Below are 27,592 nucleotides of genomic sequence, written 5' to 3'. Positions count from 1 at the left end.
ATCCATTCTCACAGAAACAATTCCAGTTGTGTGATAACCAAGTCATCTAAGAGTGTATCCTTTTCTTTTCATATGTATGTTTTCCTGAGGATGTAGGACTGTTAGTGTCTGAATAAACTAGTACTCACATGCATGTACCCAAACACATACAATTAAAAGTAATAAAAATGAATCTTGAAAAATGGAGTGGTCTCTTAAAAGGTTTTATATGTTGTTAATAGTGATGTTGCACATCAGTGATTGTGTTAAACCCTAAGTAACTGTACTTTTAAATATGACAAAATTTAAGTTTTAAATATATATATTTAAATTTTATATTTTAAATTTATATTTTAAATATAAATGCATATATATGCATTTATAGACTCAAAGTAGCCTTTCCTATCTTATGTTCCTATGCTGAGAGTATGGTATATATATTCATTTTGACTTAAAGGTATTTCTTACTTTTGTTTTTCTGTTGGTATTTATGCCTTACAACTATATGCATATACACAAACACCATATACATAATCAAAAATTAACAAGACCATTAAAGACACCATTTGGTAGAGATGTTTCAATAGGATGCTAACATAGGTTCCAAGGTCATTGGTCATATTATTTAGGTGGTGCATTTCTGAAGTCATGGATTCTTGGATCTCTGTGCTACTTATTCTTCCTGACTGGTTTGGAGCACAGGGTCTGAATTTTTATTGTTATTGATCCTAGTTCATTTTTGTTCTTAAGAGAAGCACCATAGAAAATTCTTATGAGTGAGCCCTGGTCCACACCTTGAAACCATTGCTGAAGGGACTGAAAAAAAAATAATGCCAGGTAGCTATCTGGTTACTGAAGACACCTCTTATGATAATGGACAACAAAATAAGGTTTGGAGAGAAGCTGAGACAAGTAAATGTCCTTTCTCCACTGCATGCTTACTAGCAACATGACCACACTTTGATCATGTAACCTCATTAAACCTCAGTTTATCCTCTCCAAAATGAGAAATAGAAATTGCATCCTGATGTGATTCTAGAAAGAACAAAGTAAACAAACCAAAAAAAGTGTTGGCTAGCTGTGAGCAATAACCCATTACTTGATCAAACCAACCCAAGATATAGACCTTTTTACACTTAGTTATACGGGTAGACTCTCACAAGTGTCATTGAGGTCTCACAATGTCCCTGAGGTGGTACAAAATCTTTCCATGACACTTAGTTAGGAATAAAAATCAGTAGCATCAAGATATGTTAGAAATTAGAGAGAAAAAGAGAGTACTAGTTTGCTTATCACTACAAGTTGCTGGAGAGTCACAAATAAAACCTAGAAGATGAATTATAAACACAAGATTTGTTTGTCAGAGATTAAGATACATATAAAGGCATAGGAAGAATGCTCTGAAATAAATCATCACTGGAACATTTCAAGAAACCCCAAGGAGTCCAGTGTATCTGGAATGGAATATGAAAGAGTATAAATAGATCTTGAAAGCAAGTGTCAAATAATTTCTTTAGGGATAGTTTTACATCTTTGTGGTGCTTTGGGCTTTTCTTTTTATTGTATCAGATACTCTGGCATCTATATCTAAGAAGCAGCAATCATAAGAAGGCTACATAGCAGCATAGATTTAGTTGCAGAATATTAAGTTATTATACTAGAAGAGGTCAAGCTAACAGAAGAGCATACAAAAATTATCGAAATATTCTGAGCTGTGTGAAGTTTGATACTAGATTGTCATTGGATATAGAAGATGCCCAGAGTCTCTGGTACAAGACTCTGAAAGGATACTCCCCTCTTTAATTAGGATGAGGAAGACTTCAGGAGAAAGTAGCTTCATATAATTTTGGAAATAATGTTTACATAAGGTTGGGGGTGCTTTAGAAGTGGTCGTAAATTAATACAAGAAGAAGAGTTTGGACTGTGTCATTTAAGAAATGGGGATGGCTGCCAAACCACTGACATCGTAACAGTAGTCAAGAGTGTGGAGGAGGAAGCAGGGAAGGAAGAGGAGAAGCGGGAGCAAAATCAGGAGCAGAGGCAGAAGGAAGGGGCTTGACTGCAGGTACTGTAGATGTGTTTGGGACTGGGTTGAATGTAGTGGGAAAAATAGGGTTTAAATGAGAAACCCAGAGTTTGTGATTACCCAAATAGATCCCGTCTCAGGTGTAGTTCTTGGTGTGCATGTAAAGCACAAGAAGTTCTTCCTGCTGGACTCATGTTACTGGCCAGTGATTATCTTAATTACAGAGTTTGGCTTCTGAAAGCAACAGTCTTTGCAGCTCCTTCCTGACATTTTCAGGAACATTAGTAGATTTGTCTTTCAAGAATTTCAATATTTTGAGAGCAAAAAAAAAGAGATGGCTAAGTAATTAATAGCAATGGCTGCTCTTTCATAGGACCTAGATTTGTTCCCAGCACCTATACAACAGCTCCTGTTTCAGGGGACCCACCACCCTCTTTTGGCCTCTACGGGCATCAGGAATACACATGGCGCACATGCTTCTGTAAAAGCAACAGGTCAATTAACTTACAGCACAAAAAAATAATTTCAATATTTTTATTTTTTTCAGAAGTGTGACATGATTGATTTCAGGAACCTCTAAAGTGATCATTCACCGGGCAGTGGTGACACACGCCTTTAATCCCAGCACTTGGGAGGCAGAGGCAGGTGGATCTCTGAGTTCGAGGCCAGCCTGGTCTGCAGAGTGAGTTCCAGGACAGCCAGGGCTACACAGAGAAACCCTGTCTCGAAAAAACAAACAAAATAATAATAATAATAATAATAATAATAAAGTGATCATTCTTCTTGCCTCAACTTCCCAACCTGGCAAGCAGTAGGAAAATTGTCTTTCTGGTTTCACAATTTTATCACCATATTACTCAGAAAATTCAAGTGATTTGAAACCCTGCTGAGATGAGAGTTACATCCACTACTTTCCAACTGGAGCTAGCTTCAAATATTATTGCCTAATGTTCTCCTTTAAAAATACCTCATGGACTGGACACTAGCCAACTTGTGGAGATACTGCCTGGCACTTCTTCTCTGCCCATTACCCCTGCCTGCTCTGAAAGTCAATTTCCAGATTAATCCTCATAAAAATCAAGCCCATCAAGCCATTTTTCTGTTCAAACAGATTTTTACACTCTATTGCCCAGTGATATAATTACAAACTTCTTCCATGGTAGCCCCATCCCAGTCCGTCACTTCCTAGTTCTCACTCATTGTGCTGACTCCATATAGCTCAAGGAACAATAATCCACAATTAGGGATGTCTCTTTGTGCTTTCATTGATCTTTAAAGAATAGGGCAAAGTCACGGTGGTCAAATAGCTGCCTTCTAGGCAGAATAATGGCAGTACACATGATGCCAACACTTTTATAGTACTTTCTTATTTAGTTATTCTTCTTTACTTGATTTTCAATTTTCTAGAAACAGGAAACTAACTTCATGCAATTCATTATCATTATTTGCAGATGATATGATGGTATACTTAAGCAACCCAAAAAATCCACCAGAGAACTCCTACAGCTGATAAAAACTTCAGCAAAGTGGCCAGAAAAACTCCAACAAATCAGTAGCCTTCCTATAGTCAAAGAATAAACAGGCTGAGAAAGAAATAAGGGAAATGACACCCTTCACAATAGTCACAAACAATATAAAGTATCTTGGTGTGACTCTATCCAAATAAGTGAAAGATCTGTATGACAAGAACTTCAAGTCTCTGAAGAAAGAAATAAAAGAAGACCTCAGAAGATGTAAAGATTTCCCATGCTGGTTGATTGGCAGGATTAATATAGTAAAAATGGCCATGTTGCCAAAATTTTCAAAACTTAGGTCCTCTCCTCCAAAATTGAAATAGTAATATCTGCTTTAGAACATAGGATGGTAATTGGAGCATGGAATGTATATTCCTTTTCAGTGAAAGAACTTACTTCAGGTTCTTTCTTTCTGAGTGAACATAGCCCTCTCCTCACCAGGGGCCTGGCATCTGCAATGAAAGCTGCTTTAGCACAGTGAACCACACACTCATGCATGCTTAGACTCCATTTTATGCTAAGAAGCAATCTATCCAGGGCTACAGCTAGATACAGCCATCAGTCTTAGGGCGATATTGAGCTTTGAGCCTTTTACTCCTTCAAAGGCTTAGGGGGGAAAAGAAGGTTGGTGACTATTACCCAAAGAAAACAGGTCTATGCTCTAGGAATTTGTCATAGGAAATCAATAAAAGTAATACAAGGTCCAGAAGTGATATTCCTCCTAAACTACAGGGAGTCAACAGTGATGCTTATTTGAGCCGCATAAAACCTTACTTTCCTTGCCCCACGGAAGTCAGTCAAGAGTCTGACTGCAGGGCATGAAGGCCCAGCAAAAGAAATACTATGTGGGAAGGACAGGGACACAGGTTTTCGAGATTAGAAGGCTACAGACAGGAGAGAAAACTCAAAACCAGGAGTAAATGTTTTCCATCATTACCTATATTGTTTCTGAAGTATTCTTTGAGATGTGGAACGGGGAAAAATTAGAAATTATAACCCTGGCCGTCATTTTCAGCAAGCAAGACAGCCTCATATTCATTTGAATGCCTCCATCTTTTTTTTTCCCCCTTCCTTGTTCCTTGCTATTTTTTTCCCAGTTTTTCATTCTCAGCTATCTTTTGTCTTGTGACCTCCTCTGGACAGTTACTGACATCAAGGCTTTAAAATATATTATATATTGATAAATATTCTTAACTTGACATAATTTTTAAAAGGAAAGAAAGAAGTCAGCTCTAATCAATGACAAGTGGGGGAGGTCAGCACTTTTTAAGGAAATGATGTTTTATTGCTCTTAAGGATGCTCTGAAATTATTGGAAGCAATAGGGGGCTACACTGCTGCAGAACGCGCTTCCTGCATGAGCGCAAATGGGCACAATTACTCTTGGAAGTAAAATACGAGATTTTCGGTTTTTCTTCTTCTTCCCTCTCCTTCTCTTTCTCCTCTTCCTCTTCTTCCTCTTTCTCCACCTTCTCTTCCTCCCCTTCTGTCTCTTCCTTCTCTTCCTCCTCCTCGTCTTTTGCTGAATGCCTGTATCATTAACATTTATATCTTTACAAATTGCTTAGCAAACACTTCTTTTCATTTGAACATTAAGCATTTTGAGATCTAAACTCAAATCTCATTTGTTTAAAACTCGGCGTTAATGAGGTCAAGACCATGCTCTAAATCTCTGCATCAGTCAGTCCTCTCTCCTCTCCTCTCCTCTCCTCTCCTCTCCTCTCCTCTCCTCTCCTCTCCTCTCCTCTCCTCTCCTCTCCTCTCCTGTGTGACTACGAGCATGTGAATTATGAGCTCTGCTCACAAACAGCTTTGAAGGCGTGTGTGGAGCTCACCCGTGCTCGCACACGGTGGGAAACGGCTCAGTGTGTCATCTGCTGGGCATCTGTGGTCAGTAGCTTCAGCTTTCTTTGTGAGAATGGGTTATCTATCGTAGAATTTGAGTAACTTCGTTGGCATTGTAATAGTTTGCTTGATATTTCAGCTTCTTGCTGCTGTATGCTCATGTGAATAAAACCCAGAAGGCAATTTTCTGTTATCAATGACATATCTTTATGCGTGCGTGTTTGTACTCTATGTGATAAGACTAATAATACTTTCTAAGCTCTTAAAATTGAGTCTGAAACTCTTGGAAGTGTAAAATATGAATTATTTTATGATGAGCATTTTTTTCTTCCCAAACTTTTATTTCAACCCAAAGAGTGCTTTTTTCCTTGATTAAAATGTATGTCTTAATTAAATTAAAATGTAAGTAGAGACTCCGTGTTTATTGTTATAATAGAAATATTTGGGGAAAGCTTTAAATCAGCCTATTATTAATATTTAATGCAGAAACTTAATTTCGTTGTTGGATGAGTGCTGCTACATTCCATTTAATATTAGTTGAGCTGCTATGGAAGCTCTGTTATGTGGTCTGAGAATTGTCATGTTTCTCCAGGAAGCTCTGTTAAAACAGCAATCTTGGACAAATGCTAAATTTTAAAGGGTCTCCTTGAAACTTTGAAAATCTGTTTTGAAAATATATCTACTGATATATTTTACTTTACAAAATTAGGTCAACTATTAAGTTAAAATACCATATATTTTAATAGTACAAGGAATTAAAATATTTAATCCAAACTTTAAATTATATTAGAATTACAAAATTATTTGTGTAGTTATTTGCTTTGCAGTTAACTATTTTGCCTTCTTTTGTGTGGTGAAGAGTGCTTTTGTATGGGGGTAATTTTTGTTTTTCTATTCCATATTTTAGTTAAATGAGACATAAAATATAATTTCTTAACTCTGTCTCTCCTTCATTTTGTTTTTAGTGATCTCAGTGAAAATCAAATTCAAGCAATTCCAAGGAAGGCTTTCCGTGGGGCAGTCGACATTAAAAATCTGTGAGTATATATGTACATCTTAATTTATAGTGCTTTATAAATTATCACATTTTTTGGACATGTTTGTATTTTTTAAATTATCAGAAAAATGAAATATTGATCTAGCTTTCTTCTTGTTTAGAAGATATTTCAGCAGTTAGGTAAAATTTTGCCTTTGTAAGGCATTTTGGAAACTCAAGTCATTATACAATTTGTTCTTCAATATTGCGGTTTATGTTTTTAAGTTTTTCAGAAAAAAGTGGAGCATTTTTCTTATTTTCTTCCTAAGTCTTTTCTTATTCTCTTTGTAGTTTCTGTCAGGCTATGTTGAAAGCACAGCAAATAAACAGTTTATTTTCTTTTGGAAAGCACACATAATATTTTCCAACTAAAGATAAAGATTGCTCAGACCTCCACATTTTTCTGGAGTTTTCAGATGTTAAAGTATATATTTAAAAAAGATCAATTTACATTTTCATTCATGTGTCTTTTTCTCACATTACATATCTGTGAAGGACTATATGAATAAGCACCCCTTATAATAAGAAAAAGAAGAGAAACCATATTCCTTTACTTTCCTTGATACATCTTTAATCTGACTTTTTGTTGGGTATTTAAATGCCTTTCCCTCTCAAGCTGCCTGGGAGATATAAGCTCTCAGCAGTAACCTAATGCTGTCAATATATATCTTTAGCAATTCCAAAATACCATGTTACTCTTTTAAAATGACTTTTCAGTTCATTTCAAATGTTGGAGGTTTAAATGTTTTCCTTAGCTATTACAGTACTTCGGAATATAGGGATGAAGGGCCCCTGTGTGTCACGAGTAACTCTTATAATCCAATGTGTTTTAGCTATTCATAAATAGAGCAGGCAATTTTTCAAGAAATAGCTGATATTCAGAATTCTCCATGGGAGAATTCAATACCATTTTTCTCTGGTAGTGAAAGTAAGACAGATGTTGTCCCTTGTCAAAGTGGACAAGTGTTGATAAAACCACAGATTTGGGACTTTACATCTCCTCAAAAAAATGTGTTTTTCTTGACCCCGAATCTGTGCTTTCTGAGCACATAAGTAATGACAGAGAAGCACAGTTTTGTGACTATAAATATACAAAACCATTAACATTATGACTGTGCTGATTTTTTATGGGCACTTAGACAAAAAGGATTTCTTCTGCTTTCTATCTTTACTAGCTAGAGAATGCTTAAGTTGGATTTACTGAGGTAGGGCGATACATTCTGTCTCAGTGTGGATCTGGTATTACTTAAGAGTTTCTGGGTTGTATCCACTCAAATTGCAGTGGCTACAACTGACCACCCTGGCAGAATATCACTTGTTACCCTACAACAGTACAGCAACTAAGTGCTTGGTGAAACTATATTTAAAGTATTCATCAAATATTCAGATACTCTAAGTCACCTGGTTCTCTTTTCCTATAATTAAGTCTACATTTAGGAGTATTGACCTAAATACTCCTAAAAAAAAGAGATTTTTTTTTAAAAAAATATGTTTTCTTCATCTAGCCTGAAACATAAGTTCAGAGATTAAGTGAAAGTGAGAGAGTAGGGCAGCTGCCACGAGAAATGAACATTTTAAACCTCTCCCACATACATTCATGAGTTTTGTTTTTCAAATTCAAGATTGTTTCATATGCTGCACAAGGAGGGTAGGATTACAACTTCAGACAGTAATGCTATATTTTGTATTTTTAGACATAAGCAATCATCTGAACCTTCTTGTTCCTTAGTATTTATTTTCATAAAGGGAATAATAGTTATTTCGGTTTGTTGTGGTTATTAGGCAAATGATTTGTGAACACCTTTTAAAAGAGTAAAAATGCTAGGAAATTATAGTATTATGTTTCATTATAAAACTTTTCAGTGAATGGTTGCTTAAAGTTATTCACAAACACATAACTTATAAGGGATACAGGCTAGTAGAATATAAGATAAATTTTAGTATTAAAATATAATTAATACATTATTTAAACATGCACATGATTTTTCTATTATGAGTTGATTAGATATGGACCTTCAAGTTGAAAAAGAAAATACACATGTAAATATTAAATGAACATAAAATAAAACAATGATTTATAAATAAGAGATTAAATACATTAGGGATTAGGGTGGGACAACTTAAAAGTATTGCTATAAATTGTCAGAGAGCCCTGGAAGAAAATCCACAAATGAGTAAAGGGGAAATATAAGATATAGTTTTAGATTGTATGTTGGTGAACACTAGATAGGTGTAAATTGAGAAAGAACGTTGTACAAAAGCAAAGTGTGGTGGAGTTTTAGTTTATTTTGTGAGTATAAGAAATGGCATATGTTTGTGTTTGTGTGATGTAAGGAATGGATGTGATTGGGTTTTTTTTTTTTTTTTTGAACTAAAAAAGTGATGAGACACAAGGGATCCACATGTCGGAAATGCTGACTGACAGCTTCCGCCCAGTCTGCTTTAGAAATTTATGCTTCTGTGGATGAAGGGAAGCATAAGAGACAGTGTAGACCTGATGACACTAAAATAAAGGGGAAAAACTCCTATCCCCAGCATTTTCCTAGAACTAATGCAAAAGAAAAAAGGGGTAAAAATTGGATTTTGTAAAATTTAAGTTTTTATTCAGCTTAAATAGCTAAAAGAAACTTTATTTAAAAGACATCTTAAACTACACTGTCAAAAAATACTCTCATTTCCTGGAGCAGGGTAAAAAGCTTTTTCCTCATTCAAACAGCGGCATCATCTCATCTAAGTATAAAATTAAATTTACACTATTCTTAAACTACTAGCCATAACCATCAGTGAATCAGTTGAATATCATTGATTATATTAGTGCTGAGTGGGACAAGAACATTGTTTTGTCATCTTTATTGTGCCTCTGTGTTCACTTCTAAATAAGTTGTCCTGCCTGGTGTCCCAGTGACAGCCTCACAATTATTCAGAGGTTCAAAAAAATCAGCTCAAGCAGCATGAGCGTGTGCCTTAGCAGTGCCAAGACCCTGGCTGCTGGAGTGCTGGATCTCTCTCTGCTGTGACATCCTGGAATGCTGGCTCTCTGTAGCCCCACCCTGCCCTGGTCGAATAAAGTTGTCAGATTTTCTACTTTCATGCTTGATACAAAACTATCCCTACAAGGTTTCTAATGATGACACTTGATTTGGTTTTGAGATCTAGCTAAATATGCTCAAGTTGGCATCCTGACAACATAAAAGGGATACTGTGGAAATGTTGCAAATTAGTACATTTTTATTTCCTTTCCCTAGGCAAGTCTTGCTTAAACTATCCCAGACAGATGTTCATTCATCTTGGTCTTAAGTATCTCAGAAGAGAATTAACTAACTTTTTATTTTGCTTATTTTGTTACCTCTCCCCGCTCCCAGTCACAACTTATACCAGTTTCCCTTGTCTTGAGATTTGTAACTATCAGATATAAGGAAAACAAAATCACATTACAGTATCAACAAAATAATTAGGTTGCTAACAGTTTCCAGTCGCAATATTCGTGGGTTTTCTATGTGTGCATTTAAAGTCACAAAATAGGATCTATTGGTACCCTGTCATTACCAATGGATGATTCTTCAAAAAGTTAACCAATGCTCACAGAACATGTCCTCAGTGACTTTGTGTGTGTGTGTGTGTGTGTGTGTGTGTGTGTTTAGGTTTTAATGAAGAAGTCGCAAAGCTTTGTGCCCCCATAATCAAATGATAAAAGGAAAAATTACAACATGCATGATTTTAAGCACCTAATTGGGTATTTCCACTTAATCTTCTGCTCTTAGAAAATATTCCTAGTTAGACTCACCCTATTTTTTGAACTTTTAGGATTTAATTTTTGTAGCATGTGAATTATGGATTCAGATATGTCTTAAGGTTCCTTTATTTTATGAGGAAAAGAATCCTTATTCCCCTTGGTCTTTAATGAAAAGAGGGATGAAGGCATAAACTTAGGAAGGAGACAAGTTGGTTGTAATTTTTCATATCACAAAACTCATGTTACCTACTTTGCTCTCTTATTTGGGAATGAATATTGAAAAAAGCCAACGCTTGTAAGAATTACATTAGCCACCATGTAAAGGAAAGCACCTTCCTGCTTCTTCTTTCTTCCTACTGGTATACAGCTTCACGATGTGCTCTGTGCGGTGTTCATCGTACACCCTCACATGGACATCCTCTTTGTGTTGGCTTGCACCTTTCCAGTTCCAATTACCCCAAAGCTATGAGTTTGATTCTCTTTTTATATGACAAAAAAATCATCCTCAGTGGTAAAATAGAAGAGAAAGAAAAACAAAACAAAACAAAAACCAACAAAACCCAGTTTTCTGTAGGGGAAAATGAACTGTGTTTTTCATGGGCACTGAAGAAAATATTAATATAATTTCATGTGCACTGATCTATAAGCAAATCATTCACAGAATGATTCAGGATGACTTTCTTTAGGCAATTCGTGGCTATATTTGGACAATAAATATGCACGACCATGACACTTTGGAGAAAAATCATCTAATTTGGACTCACTCTATTAACGGGCAGGAAAGGGAATTAATCTATTGTTGCAAATCCACATATGTTGCTTAGAAACTTTATTGTTCACTGGATTGTTGTCACCTTTTTTTTTCCAGTCCCATCTTGTTTGAGTTTAGTTTTATTCTTTTCAATGAATCCCCTCCTGCCCATAACAGGCAATTGCAGCCAAATTTATCTAGGTATATCGAAAGCCTAACATAATTGTATGGTTTGTACCTTTATCTAATTTAAACCTCTTTCCTGGTATGTTTCTTCACCCGTATTTGCATAATTCATGCTGACTCATGAACAACAGTTTGCAAGATAGAACAAAGCTAATATGTAACCTGATAGGAGAAGAATGTATGAATTCTCAGTAAGTGTAAGAGATTTCATCACCTCTGCCGTTAAGTCCTAATTATAAATACCCTCTCTAGTCAGTTTTTGAACTTAGCTTAAAAATAATGTTCGTTAACTATCCATTGAAAATTGAAGCTGTTCATATTAAACTCTCTATACTAGTGGTTTTCATTTAGGCCCGAGGCTAGAAATACTTTGAAAAAGAAACTTTTTCTTCAGTGGTGGGGATGGCATTTTCTTTTTTAATTCTTTCATATATTACATTTCCACAGCAGTTACCCCTTTATCCCCCGACACTCCCCCTTTCCCAGATCCACTCCTTCTCTGCTTCACTTTGGAAATGCAGAACTTCCAGGGATATCAAACAGACATGGCATATCAAGTTGCAATAAGACTAGGTATCTCCCCTCATATTAAGGCAACCCAGTAGGAGGAAAAGGTCCCAAAAGCAGGTAAAAGAGTCAGACTGAGCCCCCATGCCACTGTTAGGAGTCCCAAGAGAAGACCAAGCTACGCGACTGTAACACATGTGCAGATAACCAAGTCAGACTCATGCAGGCTTCCTGGTTGTCATTGAGTCATTGAGCCAATGCGCCAAGATGAGCTGATTCTGTGGATTGTCTTTGGATGGGCCTCTTTCTCCCACAATTGTTCCACACAATTCCTACAAACTCTGCCTAATGTTTGCCTTATATTAAAACTCAAGGGAATTGAATTAGGTCATAGACTCTTCTAAGCTAACTACAGAGATAGTTTTTCAAGCAAATGATAGCAAGCAATGAGTTTTGTGAATGTCAGCTCTCACAAGCATGATGCCTATAGCCCTAGGTGACAAATACAAATATAAGTTATTTTGGTGAAAAAGTAATGTGTGGTACCTGGTCAGGATGAACAAACACCACTCTTAGAATCCTGGCCACTGCCCATGGTCCTCCAATTTGGGTCTTTTTCTTTCATTACCAAGGCGTCAGAATTGTCACCAACCCAACAATTGAACTGTGATGAGGTAGCCAACCATTGGACTCTCTTCAGTTTTCCATTTTGTTTTGCTTCCACTGTGCTTGAAGCAACTTTATTTCAGAAATGGTTTTTCTTCCATGACTATATAATGTATGCAGTGTATCTTCAAAAATGTCCCACAAACAGAACAGAATAAAGCAAACAAAATACAAGAAATGATTGATTTTGAATTCCGTGCACCAATCTACAATACAAAAGCTCATACATCTAGTGTAGTTGACATGTTGTTCAGTGAGACAGAACAGACCTTCATATTTCTTGCATCTCCAACAAGGGTCAGAACACTTTGTTACCTCTGAACTATTACAACAGCCTCCTACATGGTTTTAACCAACAAATTTTAGTCTCATTAGAAAATATTAACAAAGATATTAGAAATTTTTTGTGGTAAATACATTTCACATTCTGATGACCAGATTTAAACTCCTCTTATTTACTACTCGCATGATGTGTTAGTTTGTTAAATATACTAAAGCCAAACTTAAGAATAAAGCAGAATATGGCCTTAATTCTGTATGGTCTAACTAAGAGAGCTTATTGAATGTTATCTGGTCTCTGTAGATTTTCTGACTAGTTAGGATGTTCTGACTGTGACAAGAACTTTATGCTTCTAGCCATTGTTTCTCTATAGAAGCTTTCTGTTCCGCCCCAAGTGTCTCGGATCCTGAAACATTCCCTCAACCTTATAGTGCTTGTTTTCACAATTTGTTCCCCTGGAGCTGGTCTTTCATCTACAAAACTCTATTGCCATTTGAGGGGAGAAAAATATATGAACACTTTGATATGCTGGAAATTGAATCCAGGGCTTAATGCATGCCAGGTAAACATGCTACCTCTGAGCCACATCTTAAAGCATTATACATATACATATACATATACATATACATATACATATATATATATATATATATATATACACTTTTTTCTGCACTCATTTAACTCTCTTTACATAAAGGATTCATTGCCATTTCTAAAATGCATTACTTCTTTGAATTTTGGCCATCTATTTCTCTAAAACTCCACTTGACGCAGAAAAGCACTGTGAATTTGCTTTCTAAACCTCTTGGATACTACATGAGGATCTGAGAAATATATCAATCTCAATTTCAATCAAAGCTAAAGACAATATTTGCTGCTTACTGCACAGAAGTTCTCAGACTTTTTGAATCTTATTATTCCATCTATGATATTGATGTACCAGCAATTTTTCCCTTCTCACATTACTATGATGGGTAATGAGATTATATACAGTCAGCCTCTATTGTATTCTGTGTGGTCGGTAAATGTGTTTATTATAGTCAGTCTTAGTTTCAACCATCTTGGTTAATTTTCCTAGGAATATTAGGAGTCAAATATCATTCTAGTTGTTTCCTCCCTGTTGTCTGTTATGAAATATTTCTTTTTAATCTAATTGTTTCTTTTTTCTATTCAAATAGCAAATGCATATACATTTATAATATCTCATAGCCTAATAAAATTTGATGTTACAGTTACTGAGACACAGAAAGCATTGCCTGTAAAACAGTTAAATATCAGAATATGCAAAATCCCAAAGTTTTTAGAATAGATTTTTACCTTATAACCAACCCAGTGTCCCAGAGCTAGGTTCCTGATAGTGAGTTCTTGTTCTGAGATAAGTTGTGTGGTTATTGAAATTAATACTCAGGATAATAATATATTATTATTTAAATTATAAAATGAGGCTTAAATAATAGTTGGCATGGATTTGTATATTTAGAAACTTATATGCACTTAAATTTTGAATTTTACCCTTATGGAAAAATACTATTCCCATATGAAGAGACTTTAATCTCTTTTCTTCCTTAGTGATTCTTTCATTTAAAAAATCATGTTTCTTTAAATTATAAAACATCTGACCACTTTGATATGTTGTAAATTGTCTATAATTTCAGAGTCTTTTACTTTATAGTAACAATGTAAATGACATAGCTCTTCTAGCTACTGAAATGAAAAAATACAATAAAATTTGGGCATTTTCAGACTTACTCCATTGAAAAATTGGAGATTCTTTCCTGGACCACACATTATTTGTATTATAATTTTTGATTATCTCTAATATTTCATAGTTAACTGTATTTTACATATTCTAATTCTTAGGAAATAAATTAAATGTTCAATTAGTAATTGAACATTATTACTTGGAAGCTACAGAAATGTACATATTGGCTATGGATAGAGATACAGTCATCTAAATTTAATACTGTGAAGAAAGTTGTATAAATCATATTAAAATTCAGTATGGTAGCTAAATTTTAAAAAAGGATATAGGCAATCGTTTAAGAAAACTTTAACAATAATACAGCATCTCTAGCTGTATTGTGTTTAACTATTTTTACTTATTATACATACTTTAGACTTAATGTTTCAAAGAGGTTATATTATTTCCATTAATTACACTCAGGAGCTATTTATGGTGAAGTAAAACCGTATCACCTTCATGAATTCTATGTGTCAGTCACACATAGACTTGTTTGTTCAGTGTATGAGTCTACTGTCAAATGATGCTGTCTGCAGCTACAACCTCCAATGTTAGGAACCATCAAATGGGAAGCCTAGGGTTTGCCTGGAATCAGTAGATCTTTGTCTACCACTGAAGAGAATCATAAGACATGATGTTTAGCTAGATGAGGATGAAGGTGAGTCTTTGCAATCTCTCTACTTGCATGAAATCATGCATACCCACAGATTAGGACAGTGATAGAGAACTGGAGAGGAGATTTCACAGTTGAACAGAAGCAAAATGAAGGTTATAAAATGGAAAATAAAAAGAGAAGACACAAAAGCCCGATAATTCATGTTGACTGAACGTCTAAGAAAACTTAAACACAGTAGTGTTCATTCTTCAAATAAATATGAAAATCTCTACCTGGTGGGAAAATAGCCCACACACAATGAAAGCATCAGACAGTCTTGTCTGCTCTCCTTAATGGTTTTCTCATTTGAACTCTTTTAAGAGTTAAATTTGTTGCCTAAATAATTGGTTGAAACTGGATTCTTTAACCCATGACAGCTCCATGTTGTAAGACCAGACTCTTTCCTTGTTTACAGAAGGAACAAGCATCCAAGGCTTGAAGGGCACAGGAAAGGGAAATCAGCATACTGAGCAAACCAAGGTGCAGGAAAGGAGTCCAGAAACCCCAAAATAAATTACACTTTTGCACGATTTTGACACGGCTTATTTTGAACCCTGTAGACAAATGTAGTTCTGCATAGAGGTTTGCTCACAAGCAGTCATGCAAGCACAAGGTTTTCTGTAACCTCTCAGTTGAATATAAAAAATTCACAATTGATAAGCAAATTATTCACTCATTTGCTTGTGTTCATCTTTTCTTTCACATAATTCCAGGAAGTATACTCATCCTTAGCACATATGTAATTTGTGACTTAGCAACATTCATTAAAACATTTAAGAAAAACATATCCTATGAATCTCAAACATTCCTAATATTTTTACCATAAGAGATATTTATATACTATCAAGAGCAACTTATAACTACACATAATACCAAAAAGAGAGGTCAAAGTTTCTAGCTATAGTGCAAATTCTGGCATAAGGAAAGTGGTGGGTCTTTCAGTCCTTGTAGAACAAGAGTCACCTGAGTGCTTTCTGGATGCCGCAGCGTCCCCTTGGAGCATTGCATGCATGATTTAAATGAAGCTATGTCAGCTCTGATTTATGCAATGACAGCTAAGGATAAAAAGATATGGGCAAACATACAACTCACGCTTTTACAGATTAACCTGGAGACTGCATTAGGCAAATTTGATAGCATTAAAAGATTTGCCAATTTGTCTGGAAACAATTTCTCTTTTGTAGCATGTCAAGGGTAACACTTCCTGCCACTGTACTAATTTAAATGGCTTTGATAAATTGTTCAAGAGGTTAGAGAATTGTAGTGTAGATGTATATTTAGCACTCTGAAATAAAAAGGCTATTAACTTAATTGTTAAATGAATTTAATCTTTAAAAATCAAAAGCGCTCAAGGATCTAAGTGTTTTCTTGGAACCATAGCAGCCATATTATATCATGAGGATTTAAACATCTTCCTGGAAAATGAAATTATACTTTTGCATTACTTCCTAATAAGTGCGGAAAGCTTTCAGCTATTACAGTAGTAAGAGTCCTGGCTCATATTGAGGGAAAGGCTAGATTTATAAATTCAGTGAAACTGTATCATTCCCAAGATTGGCATGCATTTATATTGTCCTGTTTTGTATTATTAATGCAGCATCAAGGTAGTATTGTTTATATTGGTGTCTCTTGGAGACTTGTTTAAAATAAGATGTGGCATTCAGAAAATATCTCCTACATATGTAATTTCTAAGTAAGTGGTCAAAAGAAGCCTCTCTGGAAGTCAGCAGATGAAATCTCTGCACTCCTACTTAGTAGCCATGTGAGAGTACCAGTTGTTTTAAACACTGTTCAAACAGTTTTGTAAGAGCCATCCCCCAAAGTGAATTAGGCCTCTTGGTGAAGTCTAGACTTGAAACAAAGACAAGATACATTTATATGACAATTATAATCTCACACGTGTATGTCCACAATCCATGTCTATCACAGAGGGGATTAAAATGTGTTTTCTCTACTGGAACAATAATGTCTATAAGAATCATGGTACCAGTGTCCAAACTGCTTGTGGTACATAGGAATTGAGTGTACCTAATATTTATTTCAAGAACATAAATTATTTTTTTAAATTATTGAATGTAGACTCTTTTCTCATACAATACATGACTACCAAAGTTTCTCCTCCGTCCATTCATTCCTCTTAGCCCCCCTCCTCATTTTTCCCTGGATAAAAAGTAGAATTTTAACATGAACTATGAGATTTAATTTCAAACACAAACAGCAGAACAAAAACCACAAACTTAACCAACAAACTTTGAAGCATCAGTTGTATTCCTTCTTCCACTGAATATTTGTGTCCAGTATTTAAAGCACTGAAGAAGAATTATTTGTATGAATTGTGTATTATTTAATGGACTAAAGTAGGTCAAACTATATTCATACACTATATGCTGTTGCAATGAAATACAGTTGATTTTTGTTATTGTTTGGAGCTAAAATTAGCATCAAATTTTTATTTAAGTTTTAATGAATTCGTTCCTAATATTGAACAACTTATTTTGTTTGAGAATCACATGCTGAAAGTTTCATAACTCAGAAACTTATAGGCTAGCACTGAAGAGACTTTGCGTGTAACAATAAACACAAATTTAGGAAGTAGTGATGCCCTATACATGGAGATGTGGGGCTTGTAATATGTGGTCTTGGTTGGGCAGAGTGGAGACATGCGTAGGATCGTTCCTTGCTTTCAGTTTGGAGTCTGTTAAGAAGACTGCCTTTAAAAGATGGAAACCTGAAAGCAGGCTTCCTCTTCTTGCCAAGGATAGTGAAATTAACATGCAGCTGGGCTTCTCTGATAAATGGATTCAGTTAGGTCACTGAGGGGGTGCGTGTGACATTAAGTGATTTACAGCCCTTTACCTTAATGAAATTGTTTCAGCAAGATGACGCTGAAAGCTCTTAATGGATAGCTTTTCTTGATGTAATGAAATTGCATTCCTATGGCATTTAATATAAGGTGCAGTTATTATTTACAGGAGCTTTCCAAGAGCTGCTGTTTGCACAGACAGTGCGGGAACAAAAAGAGATCTCAGTCGCTGCACAGAGAGGGCAGAATGGCTTGTGGCAGTCTTAAGCAGAGGAGTGTGTGTGAGGGAGAGCATTTCAGGAAGTGTGCTCAGAGCTTCAGTGCCCCTTCAGAAGTCTTCAGGTCTCCTGCTCCCCGCTCCTGCTCTTTCCTGTTACATGGATTCTTTTAATCTGTTTAACAGGCAACTGGATTACAACCAGATCAGCTGCATTGAAGATGGTGCGTTCAGAGCTCTACGAGATCTGGAAGTGCTGTGAGTACTGCTTATTTCTCTCACTCTTCCTGGGGCATCATCTCTAGAGAGTGACAATGTGATGACTTAGCTACTGTCTCATGGTCGCGTGTCAAAGTGTTCTCCTAACAAGAAACTACTTATTAAAAAACTTATGAAAGCACCGAAGAGTGAAGATGTGTGTGGGCAAAACCATACATATAGTTCTATGTAGACATTATGTATTTAAGAATACCCAAAAGATCTGGGTTTTTTTGTTTTTGCTTTTGCTTTTGTTTTAATATAATATATTCATAATTAGTAGTTCTTTCTGAAGTTGCCAAATTTCTAAATATTAAGATATTCACACAAAATCACCCCTTATATACTAATGCAGTTTGTAGATAGTATGGAAATGTGTTCTTATTTAATCATGCAATTTCCCATGATATGTAAATCAACTTCATTTTTGTTTGTTTATTTTGAAATGGTGTTTTTAATTTGAATCAGCCACAGATGAGATCCTTTTCTGAGACTTCACTTCTATTCTCCTTGAGTAAAAAAGATTTCTCTATGTTTTATTTTCATCTATAACATAGTGAAAAACCTGGTGTTGCGCTGAATATGAAGTGGTTTTGATTTTCTCTTCAATTTGTTAAAAGTTGGACAGAAATTATCAAGTACCCCCATAAAAAATTGGGTGTTATGGTTAATTTGAGGTTTTTGAGCCTTTGGAAAAAATATTATAATGATGAACTATCTTTCAAAAAAGATGACTTATTTTAATATTTTTATGTGATCATTATTTATATTAGAAATTGAGGTAGAATTTCTACCTGCTTCCTGATTGGAGTTATTTTAAAGAGTTGATAAAATATAATCGCAAGTGTTTATCATGTTCTCTACATGGAATTCATCTTTATTGCTATTGACAAAAACTCGTTTTTCTTTTGAACGGACAGAGTGCTTGAATACACTTTAGTTTAAAATAACTTTTTAACCTGTGTGCAATCAACTGTGCTGCCTGTGTGTAGGGGTGGGGTCGGGGGAGCTGAGAGAGTGCAGGAAAGGAAGAGCAACTATCATCGCCACACATAGAGGCATTTTACATATATACAGAATAACCATGCAGTATTTTAGGAAGTCAGTCACTTTGCATGTTATTTTCATCTTAGTAGAATTTTCAAATGTTGACATTTGTAGAAAACATTACTGTGCAACATGTTAAATAAAAATCTAAAACATTAGGATGAGACTTCTAATTTCATCTTAAAGAGATAATGATTAGAGCCTGTCTGCAGATAAAAAGCATTAAAATTTTACAGTGCAAAAAATGTGTGAGTCTTTTAAAAATATATAAATGTTTTACTGTAAAGTGATGTCATGAATGTAATCTTGTTTTGTACATTTTAAATATATATAATCCATTTAAATAATTTTTTCATAATACGGTTGATAAAGAAAATGGGATAAAACTTTGGGAAGATGGAACTACCAAGTAGGCCTATACTAAGCAATCTTCCTGAAAGACGGTGACAGAATTCTCACCCTTATCTTCTCACCTTGTGTGAAAATTAGAAGAATATCAGCTTAACCTTCCTTCATCTGGGAGTCCAGATTCCCAGGATTTTAATTTGCATTTTTATTTTATTTCATGAGCATATTTGATTGTCTGATAATATTGAGGCCAAACAAGAGAATATGTTGTAATCCTGTTGATCACTGATAAAACATCTGCATTTTTAGAGGATTTTTAGATAGGTCATAAAGTCTGCAATACCAAGAGAAAAGTCATGGCGGTTGAGAGCAGAGTCAGTTTATTGCTCATAGTAAGCTCTGTCCCTATGGAATTCTGGTTATAGAATATAAAATTAACTGCATATTTTCTTACTATGAAGAGAAAGTCTCAAAACCATCGAAAACAAAATGTATCCAAAGGAACTTCTTTTCCTGATTTGGACATTGGACACAGAAATGAAATGAAATTGCTAATTTTACAGATTTTCTCTTGCCTGCAATATAGGTATAACTTAATTAAATGGAAGCATAGTGAGTCATGTCCATTAGATACCAGACTTTCTGCCAAGTCCTGCTCTAGCTTGGCACTAAGAAACAAGAGCAGGAAAATCATCATTAAAGCCCTACCATATGCTCATCATTTTAAGGATAACCTTTCATATTTTTGCATCAAGACATTTTTTCTATTAAATAGATTCCTGTAACAAAGTGCCAACTTTGAAGTTGAAAAAATAAATTGGCATATACGAAAAACATATTCATAAAACATTTCACCAAATCAAATTTCAGCATGACTTGTACCCTCAAAGATTTTAATTATGTTGACTAAACCTAAATTTTGATAGTGGAGAGAGATGTCATTTGAAATCAAGACCCTATTGAAACTGACACAACTTCAGGGATGAATCAGACAAACAAAAGGTTCTTAGTGTTGGTAAGGGCAAAAGAGATTTTTTTTTTCATGAAATAGTTTGAAGTCATGTGAAAGTGATGCTAGTCCAGTTTAGCTGGAGAGGGCAGGAATGATATGTGAAAGAAGAAAGTTCTTTGAGTGGGGATTGTCAGAATACTCAGGTTTCTGCGCCTGCAAACGAGATTCAGAGAAGGTCCAGGTGGATGACATTTAATCCTTATGAAGTGTTTACACAGACATCTTTAAACTGAGGAGTCTGTGGAGATCGAACAAGCATGATAAATGAAATGGTAGAAAAGTGGAATGGGCAGGAAAAAGAGAGAAAAAGAGACCAGACATTACCTTACGCAGTTTCCAAGCACACTTGAGTATGTCTTTCTTTTTCTCTTCAACACTTATTGTTGTTTCCTCTTATCACCACAGTGAAGTCTATATTATGTATATTTAACAAAACTTATAGCTCTTGAAAAAAGCAGCAGACTGACATTGGAGAACAGTGAGCGCATTAGTAAACTAGAAATGATATTCTCTGTTGACCTACCTAATGTTTAGTTGTTTGTACAGCTGGTACTATGGAAAATGGCCAACCAATCTGACTTTCCGGGAACCTTGAAATGAAAATTTTTATGTTAATCTTATTAACATAAAAATACTAATTCTAATATTTTATTGTGATTTAAATGGATTTGAAATAGATTGTGTACATTTGCAAACCCTCTCTATTTAAACCATCAATTGATGGTCAGACGGTATTTTCTGGAGATTAGGAATTCACTTCTCAATAAAGTTGGTCATATCATCTGAGGACATAAAACACTGACTGACTCTCTTTGCTAATTTTGAATTGTATTTACAAATAAAATAACTAACTTCATGAACAAAAGTCATATAGAAAGAATACAAACTTTATGGACATCTATAAAGCATTAGATCCATTGTCTTGTGTTATCTAAAATCTAGCATTTTCTTATGCTCAAGCAACATGAAGTACTTGTCAAATGCCACAATGTATCCTGAGGTTTGAAGTAAAATAGAATTCACTTCTCAAAGGGATTTACATTCAGTTAACTCTCTTTTCCATCTACAAAAATAATAACAAATAATTAAATGCACATTACTTATTAAGGGAAAGCAGAACAATTTGGAACAAGCCAGAACTGTAACTTTTTGACAAAAATCCTTCAACTACCCATTGTCCTGGCTCTTCTTCAAGACATGATGACTAAGATTATGGCCCAAAAGAATCACACAAAGTCCAGCTTACCACGTTACAACTAAAACAGATGACATCAAAGCTTTTATATGATGCCAGAACAAGCCACTTCATCCACAAATAATGAAAAAGTCAAATATAGATGCATGATTTTATAGCCAAGCTTATCAATTAGACATTGTCCACTGCAAAGTGTGGTAATTAAGTTGTCCTCTGTAATAACCACTATGCCAGTATGAAATTTCAACTGGAGTGTCCATCAGTATAAAATTCCATCAACACTAATTAAACAAAGATGTGTAAAGTGCAGTTTTCTGAATGACTCTCCTCTGGTAAGCAGGCGTGCATGCAGTAGTATTGGCTAATAAAAATGTTCTTACCTAAGTTGGGCATGTTGGACAAGGTTAAATAAGAGTAGATGCATAGTAATGTGCTGAACTTTGGAGGTGAGTCACCATCTTTTCTCTAAAACAGAGAGTTCTCTATATTGTCTATACCAGTAAAGTTAGTTGTTTATTAAATGCAATCGTGAGAAGCTTTTGATGTTAATATAAAATGATCACTTTCTTCCTATATCTAACTAAAATTTTTACCTTTTTTTTATTCTACAGCACTCTGAACAATAACAATATTACTAGACTTTCAGTGGCAAGTTTCAACCATATGCCTAAACTTAGGACATTGTAAGTAGTCAAAATGTACAGAAAGATGGGTTTCATTAATTATGGTTGTTTCTTCAGTACAGTTTTTAGTGAATAGACTATAGGACCACTAGTTCATTATTGCACAGGCAAGGAAAGCGCAACTTAAGTCGAAAAATGCTATTTTAGCAAATGCTCTGTTACTCTGAAAACTTGAAGGCTTTCTCATAAATGATAGGCATTGCAGAAAGTTTGGAGTAAAATAAAACATTTACTTTGAGCTTTTGTAGAGGTCACATTTCATTAAGAAGTGGAAGACTCCTTGATTGGCTGTCAGAAATGATAAATGGGAAATCTTTATGATTTTATTACTGTATTAGAAGCAGACCTAATACAGCTAAATTGTACTCCAGTGTTCTCTGTAATGTAAAGTCAGGCCATCACCCACTGCTGCTTGCATAATTAAAGCTGTGTCAGCATTTATATTTAAAAATATCTTCCTGGGGTTATTCACAGTCATTAAGATATTTTGGTGAAATAATATATGAGCTACAGCTATTTTTCTTTCTCCAGGAAAAATTAATCATTAAATCCCAAAGTGTAGATATCTAATTTTCATGTTTTAAGACATGTATCTCTGATGAGCTGGGTCTCAAAGTCACTGAAATCTAAGAAGTGATTACTGGAAACATGGGAATAAAACCTAAGACCTGGGTTTGGGTTTGGGAAATGTAATTTTTTTTAATCAGTTAAGTCGCCTCTGATTATGTTTCCAAAATACTTCTCATTTTAAATAGCGCCTAACTGAGGCTGGTATGGGAGTACTCAGACATCATCCCATGATTTGAGTGATGAGCTAGGATGCTTAGGTATTCAGGGCTGACCTCCGCTGCATAGTGAAATCCAGGCACAGTGGATTTCAGGAGATTCTCTCTTATACAATAAATAAAATGCATGAATAAATAAGTACTCACGTAGCTTTTAATTAAAAACAGTCATTATTTCTTTTTTATTATTATCATTTCTTAAATAAATATATATTGAGCTGTGTGTAATAACAAAGGCTTTTAATCCAATGCTAAGGTATCAGAGGCAGGTAGAGTATAAGTTGAAGGCCAATCTCATCTCCATAGAGATGCACAGTGAGACCTTCCTTACCTTAAGAAAAACAAAAATGGGACATTGAGTTATAAACATTTTAGCACCTTGACAATACTAATAACAATATTCTATGCCACTATGATAATGAGATTAACTGCCTTATTTATTTCAAACATATTTGACAAAAACAGTTTTTCTATTAACTCTATATAATGCATGTGAAAAGAAATTATCATGATTTTAATCACTGAAAACAATAAATCTATTAAAATCTAAAGAAAACTATTACTGCATTTTAGTGTCCTTATTGGCTGGTAGCCGTATGCTAGCTTGTCTTCCAAATAAACTTTAAAATGTTTTAAATCTTTTCCTCACTCCGTATTTGGTGTGGAATTGGGAACAGACTATGTCGAGATGGATATTCTGGAAAAGGGTTTTGGAGAAGGGACCAGTGTTTCCAATTCTCAGCAAATCGAGGAGCTGACCACTAGAATTTCCCAAATTCTAGTACATGACCTTAGAGTATTCCTTATAGTTTGATGCAAAGCAGCCTGGTTCTTATTCACAGACTCAAGGAGAATAAAGCCATCAAGGTCCCTTTTGGTTAACTCATTTTTTTTTCTATAGCATTATTAGTACTTAAAAATTCCATTTTTATACTCTGATTATCTTTCTAGTCTGAGTCCTATGTTTTACTATCCATTATCATTATTGGGTTAGAATTGAACACATCAGCTAAAAGGGACTAAAATGGTTTCACTGTGTCATAGACAATTCTAGGAGGATGCTTTGATTTATAGCATTACAAGCCCCATTCCTTAGTTTAAGCAAACATAAAAGCCAGTTTAAAGTCATTTACCTAATTTAGTGGATACATTTGCATGATATTTTATTAATGGAGACATATCATTGGCAATTTGGAAAAATTCCATGATCTCACACAGATCTTTGCAACATAACAGAGACATATTTAATTCCTTTCCTCCCAGCTGCTGATGCCTTTGAATTTTTGCTCTTTGGAACCAGTTCCTAAGAGCCAAGTTGAGCTTATGCTTTTCCTAAGTGAGGGAGAGAAAAAGAAGACACAAAGGGTGTGGTGAGGAAACAGACAAAGAGAGGGAGTTGAAGGTACAGAGACAGTCAGAGACCTAGAAAGGGAGGGAAGGAGGGAGGCAAGGGTAGGCAGTGAAGGAGCAGGAGGAAGGGAGGGAGGAAAGGAGGGGGAAAATTAGAAGACGTATGTTAAAAACGCTGTCTAATATATATTTATATATATAATTCTATCTTATTTAACAAAATAGTACTATGCTAAAAAGGCTTTGTAAGCCATTGCTATAGAAATTAATAATGGTAGGACTTTGCTAATATTTGGCCTGTAAGCCACAGTTTTGTTATAAATACTCCCCCTCTATGCCTCTTTATGTCCACAGCTCTGGACTACCTCTCATATTGGGGCTGCAGAATAATTTGCCTTGTGCTGGCCGGTTGGTTGTTTGGCTGGTTGGTTGGCTTCTGTTTTTTTGTTATTTTGTTGTTAATTTGTTTCGGGTTTAGTGGTGCTGCTGTTGGTGTTATTTGTTACCCTTTTGTATTAATATAAGAAAATAAAATTTCAAGTCGCAGTGCTGTCATTTGCTTATCTCAGTAAAGGATTTGACTCACATTTGTGAACCAATTTAATTATCAGAAAAATAACTGCATAGCAGTGCCTAAAATATGTCTGTATTGTGTTGACCAAAAAGAAAAAAATATTTTAATAACAAATGTTGTATTAACTGTCTCCTATTTTCTTGCTTTGAACTCCTTTCTCTCATTTAGTCGACTCCACACGAACAACCTGTACTGCGACTGCCACCTGGCCTGGCTCTCGGACTGGCTTCGCCAACGGCCACGGGTGGGCTTGTACACGCAGTGTATGGGCCCGTCCCACCTCAGGGGCCATAATGTTGCAGAGGTTCAAAAACGGGAATTTGTCTGCAGTGGTAAGACCAGTGAGGCTACTGTAGGTTTTCTTTTTGCATTATTGTGTGAAGTGTGAGGAATTCATTGCAAAGGAGACACTTTCTCACTGAGAAGAATAGATTCTCACATATGTGTACCTTGGGTAATTACTGGTCACTTGGATGTAAAACATGTACATTTTCATTCCATGGGAATATAAGATTATAGCAATAATTATGAATTATTATTTTCACTTTTATTAATGATTATATCTGCTTTTAGCTAATGAAAATGAATAGATTATCCCCAGACACTTTTCTCTAAAATTCAGTATAACTCAATTGGAATTATAAAATCTTGAAGTAACTCTTTAAAGATATATGCTTCTAATGATTGAACTAAATATATATATTATCTGAATATATATAATCGAACTGAATATATATATATACATATATATATGTATATATATATATATCTTAAGTACCAAAATGTCTCCAAGCCAAATTTATCAGTAGCTAACATTTGCTGTGTTCTAAATAGTATTAATCTAATTATTTCACATATAGCTGCCACATTTAAAGACTTTTGAAACAACGATATGAATAATATCAATTTATCTCTATATTGGAAAATAAAATATGGCAAAAATGATAAGGTTTTTAATTTTATACAATCAAGGTAAAGTATCTCAACATATATAGTCTGTATATGCATGCATAATAACAAATAATCATGTACAATTATATATTTATGAATATATGATTAGATATACTTCAGAACAGTTGTTTAAAATATAATAAAAAAAATTTCATGGTATTGGAGATAAAATCCAGGCCATCATGTATCTTGGCAAGAGTTTTCCACTGTATTGCATCACCAGGCCTCACACAACGTTTGAAATTACTATACAAATGGCTTTTCATATCTATGGACTACACAGATATTTTTCAACCAATCACAGATCAAAACATTTATAAAATAAAGGTTCGGTACTAAAACGTCACCATCTTGTCTTTAGTCTGTAAGGAATGCAATGATATATAAATATCTGTATACCATTTATATTCTCTGTTAAAAGTAATCAAAATTGGCATTATAGGGTTGATTTGCATATGCTATATCCAAATGAAATCCCCTTTTATATAAGATTCTTGTAAACCTCTTATTCTGCTATCTATGAAGGTCTTGTTCTCTTCATTCATGTTTACCAAGGGAGGCCCAGGCATCAAAACAATTAATATGTTTAAATGACTAAGGAAAATTCGTAGCTCACACTTGAACATTTAAAGCTGACTCAGAGTGTTTATCTGTATCTCCCATACTTTTTAATCTAGCTATTTGATATAATGCTATCAAATGTTCTCAGTATGTCTGATTGCTAACAGTTCTCTACTAACCACTGTCTTTCTCTTTTTGCTTTTTCCTTGCTGCCTTCTAGATGAGGAAGAAGGCAAGTTAACTGTGTGTGTGTGTGTGTGTGTGTGTGTTGTCCCTCCCCACATTTTTTAGACTTAGAATATTGTTGTAGTTTGAGCGCTCCTGTGGAGGGATGGGTGTAGCTGCTAGCCCATTGTCCCTTCCTGGCACTTTTCTCCCATTGAGATGGACCATTTCCCAGTGATACCAGAGGCTTTTCATGATTTTCTCCAGAAACCATGGATAAGCAGGTGCCTGTTTGATGGAGCCTGACGATGATGTTCTGGTTTTCATTAGTCGGGTCATGAAATCTAATTTCAGAATACTTTTGTTTTCGAATACTGAATAGAGAAATTACACAACTGCAGGTGACTGATTATAGCAAAAAATCTATTAGAGGAAGCTCTGAAAAGAATCATTTGAAGGAACAATTAGAGAATGATATCCCACAAATTATTATAATAACTACAAAGAAAACAGTAATTTTTTAAGTCCATACAGACACCAAAGTTTTATTATTTAGTTCCCCCTGCATTTGTTGGCCTGGGATAACTTAATTTGGTCAACGGTTATATCAACCAAGATGGAAGTCTTCTGAATTTTTTTTTCAGAGACAAAGTAAATTATGCTACAAGCTCCATTAATCTTATCAGAAAAAAATATAAATTATTTTGAAGTAGCTACTTATTTTC

At 34.9% G+C, this 27,592-nt stretch overlaps 1 protein-coding gene across 1 annotated transcript in view; it reads left to right on the top strand.

Annotated features, from left to right (window-relative positions):
- Slit2 (slit guidance ligand 2) overlaps nucleotides 1–27,592 on the top strand; it is a 323,981-nt gene that overhangs the window by 181,871 nt on the left and 114,518 nt on the right. The window contains exons 5-8 of the mRNA XM_052199289.1: nucleotides 6,329–6,400; nucleotides 18,125–18,196; nucleotides 22,410–22,481; nucleotides 25,359–25,522. Coding sequence (XP_052055249.1) covers nucleotides 6,329–6,400; nucleotides 18,125–18,196; nucleotides 22,410–22,481; nucleotides 25,359–25,522 — 380 coding nt within the window. The remainder of the gene's footprint in view (nucleotides 1–6,328; nucleotides 6,401–18,124; nucleotides 18,197–22,409; nucleotides 22,482–25,358; nucleotides 25,523–27,592) is intronic.

The sequence above is a fragment of the Apodemus sylvaticus genome, chromosome 11 (assembly GCF_947179515.1).
Source record: "Apodemus sylvaticus chromosome 11, mApoSyl1.1, whole genome shotgun sequence".
In the NCBI taxonomy this organism is placed as follows: domain Eukaryota; kingdom Metazoa; phylum Chordata; class Mammalia; order Rodentia; family Muridae; genus Apodemus; species Apodemus sylvaticus.
This window is presented reverse-complemented; position numbering and strand designations above follow the sequence as displayed.